The 8,020-nt window shown below is 41.3% G+C and overlaps 1 protein-coding gene across 1 annotated transcript; it reads right to left on the bottom strand.

Moving 5' to 3' along the window:
- Positions 1 to 2,010: 2,010 nt before the first annotated feature.
- Positions 2,011 to 4,404, bottom strand: LOC120438474 (E3 SUMO-protein ligase ZBED1-like). Its single transcript, XM_039608875.1, has one exon. It carries the CDS (start codon positions 3,634 to 3,636, stop codon positions 2,734 to 2,736), a length of 903 nt encoding a protein of 300 aa, XP_039464809.1. The 5' UTR covers positions 3,637 to 4,404; the 3' UTR covers positions 2,011 to 2,733.
- Between the last annotated feature and the right edge of the window lie 3,616 nt (positions 4,405 to 8,020).

The raw sequence follows: 8,020 nt of genomic DNA, 5'->3' as shown, positions 1-8,020 counted from the left end.
AGCAGCTGGTGTAAGAAGATAAACTCTATGTCAGTCATTCTCAAACTGTGGTACACGTACCAGTGGTGGTACTTGGGCTCCCTGTGGTGGTACGTGGGAAATATCCCCCCGCCCCCCAAAATTAAGATGAAATAATATACCATTGTGGAGGTATGCAAAGATGACACGAGAGTTCCCGAGGCTCCTCTGGGATCCGGAGTCGACCAGAAAACGTTTCCGCGAGCGTGAGTCCTCTATGAAGAGCAGCCTTTCCTTATTGCCAGCGGTCGTGGCTGCTACAGAGTGCTGGTGGGTTCGTTTCCCTTGGCCTTAAAACTGCAAGCTGGCCAAAATGCTGATGGTAAAAACACAGCCCTTTTTCACGCTGCCTCCGTGCCGTGATCCCAACCACCATCGATGAGTCGGAGTCCCCCAGGAGAATCGGTGGGAGTGCAGGAGATGCTGTCGGAACTATCACCTGGATGCTGAAGCTCCTAGTAGCCAGAAGAGCGATAATCCTTTGAGACCAGCAGCAGGGAGTTGATGAGGCCAGCTCACACTGGTGCCGATAACTGTCAGAGGAAGACATGAGTAAAGAGGAATCCAGCGCCATCCGTTCCTAACAAGGACAGCGTGCTCTCTGCGTGCTCTCTATGAGCTCGAGAGCGGTACCATCACTCAGGCCCAAGAAAGAGAGGAGTTTCTCAGCCCGCTCTGCGTCGGAGAGAAAATAGCACCGCAGAAGCAGCGCCTTGAGAGTGGTGTATTTACCTTGGATGGGGGGTTCCTGGAGGAGGGTCATCACACAGCAGGTGGACAGTGGATCCAGCAAGGTTAAATGAAGACAGAAAACATATAAATCACCTTGAGCGACTGTTGTTGTGATTTAGCGATAGATAAGTTGAATTGAATTGAAAAACTAAACAGCAGTGGTGTTTGTAGTAGTAATGGGATTTCCGGCTCTTTTTAGAGAACCGGCTTTTTCGGCTCCGAATCGGCTCTTCAGGTTGTTTTGTTGCTTTAATTTATTTATTATTAACAATAATATAAAAGTTTGCACAAAAGGAATTACTAATGTAAAAAAAAAGTGGTTTTATTTATATATGTTTATATAAAAATATATGCGGTGGCCCCTAGAGACAAAGCACGTACAAACTCCAAAACACATTTTAGCTAGCTAGCTTTAACTGAACTTCCAAAACAGAGCTACCTAGATCACTTAAATTACACAATTGAAAGTATTTATACACAAGCACTCATATATTTTCAAATAATTAAAAAAAAAAAGTTCATTTACCTGTTACTACCACACACCAAATCCGGTCGTTGGTACTTGCTGGCTTGTGTACCCACTAGGTAACAAAGCTCAACACTGCGCCGAGCATCCTGGAGAACTTCTGTTGTGTTTTGTACGTGGTTCTGAGTTTTTAAGTGTTTTGAAGCTTTTACGTCTTTTGAAGTTTGTAGGTGCCTCAGAGTTCGTCCGTGTTTTGAAGTTTGTACGTGCTTTGTCTCTAGGGGCCACCTTTTATTTATTCACTCCACATAAAATGTAATAAATAAATCATATAATACAAAAACCAACTAGTCACAGTTTAACTTTTAACTATTTAAATTTTCAGCTTTTTCCTTTTAAACAAACAAACAAACACAAAACACTTCAAACCACAACACAATTAAATATAAATAAAATCTGAAAACAAAAAGAAGATGCACATTCTCTGTCATATGGGCCTGCATGAATAAACTTTCTGAATCCTTTATCATCTGCAACTGAAAATAGTTGTGGATGATTACTATACCTTTCTAATGTGACGTTGTTGTCCCTGGCTCTCTTTCTCTGTCTCTCCCTCCCAGCGTAAAGCACAAAAAAAACCCCACGGCTCGTGATAAGGAGCCGACTCGCGTCGTTCACGTCAAAGATCCGGCTCTAAGAGCCATTTCGTTCGCGACCGACACATCACTAGTTTGTAGTGTTACTGAAGTTGGGCTAGCTGGTATGTGGTGGCTAGCTAAACAGCTATGGTTAGCATAATATAAACACAGTGAAGCTGGAGGATGAACGCTAGCGTTTTTTCCACTTGATAAAAGCTAGCGTGAGGGTTCTCGATGGTTAGGGACAAATGCAATCGCATGGCAGGATGCTGTAAACAGATCAACCTTCAGTCAGAAGATCAACTGTGTTAATCCATCCACAATATGAGGTTAGTCATTAATATACTGCTGCATGGGCTGGGCTGTAGTTAAATCGTAAGGGTCTAAAAACTGAGCTTTAAAATGAACAGTGGTAATAAAAACCGAGAGGCCGACAGTGATCACTGACTGTTTGTAGGTGCTTGTTTGGATTAAATAGAAAATACAAATACAAAACATTAAAACATGTTAAAAACACCACAGCCTTAATAAAACCCTGAGTAGTTTGGACTACGGCTGCCACAAACGATTATTTTGATTGTCGACTAGTCACCGATTATTTTTGCGATTAGTTGACTAATCAGATCATGCATCCATTGAACATAAAACGTACAGCTTATTGCACCAGCATGTATCTGCTCTTATATAACTATCATTAGCTTACAGCTTTAAGTGTTTAGGGTATGTGAAACTAAAAATAAAGACAAGATGATAGTTTATTAAACTTTTAATGAAAATTCTAGTTTGAAGCAAACCGAAAACAAATATAACAAAATAGCATTTTGTGCTCAGTCCTCACAACTATATTGAACTTTGGGACTATATAGTCAGTATAGCAATCTACACGAGATTATTGTTCATAGACAGGAAAGTTAGCTTTTCTACATGTTCTGCAGAAAGGCTTGCTCTCTTTTGAGAGCAGATGTTCCCTGCTGTGGAGAAGATCCGCTCCGATGGGGTGGAGGTTGCAGGAATGCACAGAAAAGATTTAGCTAGCTTTGATAGTGTGGGGAAACGTCCCTCATTTTCGCTCCACCATTTAAGAGGATCATCCTTTTTAGAAACTGTGGCTTCTTTAAAGTACAGCTGAACTTCACTTCTCACAACTTGGACATCTTGGTCCTCCTTAGATGCTGCTTCCTCATTGTCACCCTGACTGTCTGTGTCAGACTCAAGGAGGTTGTCCAGAGCAGTCTTTTCAATTCTACCTGAACCATTGGCCGTCTGCACTTTTGCATGCTCATGTGTCCCAGCATTTGCTTCTTTGACAGCAAGCACTTCAACAGTCCCCTGCACTCTGATGACATCTTCAGGAGCCAAAAACTTCAACTTTCTGTATTTGGGGTCCAAGGCAGCTGCGAGAATAACAGGGTTTTCTTTGTCTGCTGAGGAAGTGCATACACTCCCCCATCTCTGTGTTATGCCTTTTTCTGCACTGGCAATGAAAGATTTTCCTGAGCTCGTCTCCAGTTGGCTTTGGTGTACAGCCCGTGTCAGCCCTTTGACCACCTGTGGAAGACCTGAAACAGTTGTGTATTGCTGTCCACTAAGGTAAACAGTAGCAGTCTCAAAAGGTGCCAAACCTTGCTTCAGTTCTTCAAGCAGCACCCACTCCTCTGGCTTCAAGTCGAAGTAGTGTTTCCCCCTTGGCGTTACCTCGGGATCTGAAAGAGTGGCAGTGAGAGGCCAGCGCTGTTCGAGGAGTCTCTCTATCATGTGAAATGTACTATCTTGTACTGACATCTTGGATCAGTATATTTTTCTTCACATTCATTTGCTCCTGTTTCATTTTTAGTCTTGTACTAGCCAGCTCGCTTCTCTTAAAGTGCTCCACTAGCTGCCTAGCAGCACCTGGTGCTCTGCTGATGGTGGTTTCTTTGAGAGCAGTATTGACTATGAGCTGGAGTGTGTGTCCAGCACAGCGGATAGAGGCCCATCCATGTTTTTCTTTAAGCAGTCGCATTGCTGCCACCATATTGGAACCACTGTCATGTACTACTGCTTTTATTTTGGCAGGCAAGATGTCAAACTTTGTTAGCACCTCTTCCATCCATGTCACTATATTGGCACCAGTATGCCTCTCCTCAAGAGGCATGGTATCAAGGATGAAGCTCTTCATCTTCCAATCTTCACTCAGGAAATGGCAATACACACCAAGGGAGGCCTCTGTTGCACGACTGGTCCAGATATCAGCAGTCAGGGTGAAGAAACCTTTGACACCACCAAGGGTCTGCTTTACCTAAAGATATGAGATGATTTGGAACAATAGTAAGCATTAGGGAAATATATTACAGTATATTTTTTCATTATTAATAATGCTTCTCAGTTTATGCATCAAGATTTAAATTTACCAATTGAATAATTCAGTTACATCAGTCACTCACAAAGAAATCTTCAGCACTCCTCCGTAGGCCCGCCCCAGGAAATGGATAAACCCAGCATTTCATGAACACTGTGATGGAGACCTTTGGTTTGTGTAATGTTATAAATACTCGGATACTCCCCAGAGGCTCCGGACTTTTACATAAAGATATTATATTCAGTCCTGTAAAAAGTTATATTTAAAAATAACCTCTCTGGTTACTCTGGTATGAATAACTCTGAATTACTTTATGGTAAATAACACTATCTGCAAAAAACTGAAAGAATTCCAGATGACAAGTTTGTAGTTCAACATACAAGTGACGACCTTTGACCTTCATCAGGTTTTATTTAATTGTGCCAGAGAAAATCTCATATGCTCTTCATGCAGCTGAGTACATCAAGTGTTTAAAACGAAAGCTGTGCAGGTCTGAGATCAGCAGCTCTCTGAAACACCAAACTGAGGTCCTGTTAATGCTGATATATAGTGACACAGTTACAGGGGTGATTAATCCTTTTGTTTTTTTGTCTTTAACTTTATCAATAAAACAGCTGCAGCTTTCACTGACAGCATATATGGTACTTTAACCTTTGCACTGTTTTCATCAGTTCATTTTGCAGTTAACATGTGAACATGTTGGATGATCTGTCTGCTGTCACTGGGTGGTGCTGAGGTCTGAATCTGAGGGCAGCTCCTGTAATCACAAAGAGAACAGAACCATCAAACTCAAATATAAATTTTATCCCTCAAAATTGAAATAAAGCTGATCCTTCTGTCCTCACACACTCAGGATCTGAAGTTCTTCTCTTACACTTTTTTCAGTATTACAGTACACTACAGTACTTTAATCCATAGTTACTGATTAATGAGGAGTTACTGAAGTACAAGCTTTTTTTTCTTTAAAAAAAAAATGGTGTTACTGTCTTTACAGATGTACACATATAATCAGCTCTGCACAGGAGCTGAAGCAGAGTGCAGCCTGTAACATGGTAGACTAATGTGCCTGTGTTGATTCAGCTCCATATTATTGTGTGAAGTTGCACTGGGTTGGGAGTGTGTGTGTGTGTGTGTGTGTGTGTGTCACATTTTTGGTGAGCCAATGGCTGGAATGGGGTTGGACTAATTAGAGGCAGGTGTACACTGGTCTACTTATAGCCCACACTACAAACACTGCTGTGTCATTTTGTCTCTCTGTGCAGGCCAGGGCCTATTATATGCCACAGCCTAAAGGCAGCAGAGTTGCAGAGGCTGGAGTGACCACTGGCTATATGCTTACAGGGTGGTGGGTCTCAGACGACAACTTCTAACCCTGTTAAAGGCAACACGTGGAGTGCAACTGGTCGTGTGGCATAGCTGGCTCTGGCCTTGGGACTGTGTGTTTTTATTTGATTCATAAATGGGACACTGGACTGTTTTATATTTTATCTCTTGATTATTTGTCAATAAATTCTTTTAGAATTTTATTGATTCTCATCTTTTTGCCCACGGCTGAGACGGTTGGTCAGACCTAGAATCTTTCTTTGGGTGTGTTACAACTGGCGTTGTCGACAGTGTCTGGCCACCATAATCTGTAGTGGGCAAAAGCAGGATGACTGATCAGAGTGAATCACAGTCTGGCCCAAATAGAGAAGCACCAGTTTCTAGTGCAGGGTTTAGGCCCTTTGGTATGATCCCTATGTTTAATATGGTCACAACTAGTGATGGGTAGATGAGGCCTCGTGAAGCGTTTCAGCACATTCCCCAAACTGTATCGATACTGTGTCGACACAGTGTTGCTGTTTTGCTCCATACTGACTCCTGCTGGACCTTGAATATCATTGCAGGCAACTTACTTGAGACTCACAACAGACACTGATTCAATGACCTCGTCATACTTGTACACTAAGGTATTGTACTTTCCATGGAATCATTTTATATCTTTTACATTGCAAATATTGTAGACATCTTTAAAATACATTGTGAATGACATTAAGTGAAAATTAAAATGAAAGTATTGTGAATGTATTATTACCCATTTAAATGTAATTGACTCAGAGTTTATTATAAATTTCTATTCAGAAAAATAAGTTTATCCAATGTTTTTGCATTCAGTCTATTGCGTTTTTTTGACACCATTTCCCCAGCTTTGGAAAACTCACAGGCACTGATGAAGCTGGGGTACACACAAACTGTAAAGCCAGGTGGAAAAGGTTCTGATAAGATGTCTTCCTTTCCCCCAGTACGTTAAAGGATCCTCTGATCTTGGAATGTTTCTCTCCGACACTCTCCACAATACTAAGGGGTTGGCAGTAGTGCTGGGCGATATATCGAGTTTTTTAAAAATATCGATATATTTTCATACGAGATATAAGATGTGACAATATCGTTTATATCGATATAGTCTATGTTACGTTATAACTATACTTGTGGAGCCGTAAGTTTGCCTCTCTTCCGTCCATTTTTGTCTCTACGCTGCGTTACTGGGCCTTGTCTCTCCTTCAGTGAACAACTCCCCCTCCTCCCCCAAAGCTTCACCTGCAGACAACGACAAGATGAACACGGCAAATCTCCGTGTTACCGTGGATTGCCCCATGCTTGGGGCTGGACGGCGTCAATGTGTTAGAGAGCTAACCGCGCTAATGAGCTAACCACGCTAATGAGCTAACCACGCTAACGAGCTAACTACGCTAACGCCATGCATGGCCTGAAATCCTTTCATTCTCTCAAAAGTTGACCGCGCGCATTATGTATGAATTCTGGTTGTGCTTGATGACCGCGAACAGTTTTTCATGTGCTAGACGGCGCACAGCAATCTGTCAAAAAATGTTTCAGTACGACTTTGGTGAGCTACGGAGCTGCACCGCTTGATAGATTGTCGGAGCATTACGGCTACCGTAGTGGAGCCTCGCGGAGTGATACGTACTGTGCTTCAACGTAATATTACCGTATTGTGTGTGTATAAGGACCATAAATGGCACCTGTGCAGAGACACGGTTAAGAGGATTTCAAATTGCAGGCTGTCAGTCATGCAGTAGAACTTGGGAGCAGCTGTGAAATCTCTTTGTTATTATGCTCAGCATCTTTTAGTTTACATTTTGACTGCACAATTGTGAGCTTTTTGTTATGCACAAAAACAACATTGTGTTCTTTTATTTATGGAGCATTATTATTTAATAAATGCTGATAATTTATTAGAGTAAATTCTTCATGTACATCTACGCTGTATGTTAATAAAAGTGCCTGTGTGACATCTAGGACACAGCTTTGACTAAACTCTCTTTTTGTTCTTACCTTATGGCTTAAAGAAAATAAATATCGAGATATATATCGTATATCGCCATCCAGCTAAAAAATATCGAGATATGAATTTTGGGTCATATCGCCCAGCTCTAGTTGGCAGTCCTTTATAATAAAATTCAGGACTGCCTGGTCCAGAACAGTCTTCCTAGATGCTTGATTTCAAAATAATAAAACAAAAATTAATTAAAAAAAAATGATGATAAAGCTGTTCAGTGTCAATATAGGCCGACCTGTGTTCATTCTCGGTGTGTTTGTCTCCTCATTTTCATGTTTGGCTCTGTAATGCCTAAACATTGAGGAGGTGCTTTTGTTTGTGTAAGAAAGCTCTGCAGAACAGATGCGACATTTAACCTGCATTAAATGAAATAAATAATTTACACTTCAACTCACATTGCTGTTTTTCCTATTCTGATAGATTACACTGAAACAAAGACAGACAAACAGTTACCTTATTTGCAGTTAAAAGATCAAAATGATCCCACACAG

This window comes from Oreochromis aureus, linkage group 3, assembly GCF_013358895.1.
Source record: "Oreochromis aureus strain Israel breed Guangdong linkage group 3, ZZ_aureus, whole genome shotgun sequence".
Lineage (NCBI taxonomy): Eukaryota > Metazoa > Chordata > Actinopteri > Cichliformes > Cichlidae > Oreochromis > Oreochromis aureus.
This window is presented reverse-complemented; position numbering and strand designations above follow the sequence as displayed.

Coding starts and splice junctions, on each gene's coding strand:
- LOC120438474 (XM_039608875.1), bottom strand. CDS start 3,636: ATGTCAGTACAAGATAGTACATTTCACATGATAGAGAGACTCCTCGAA.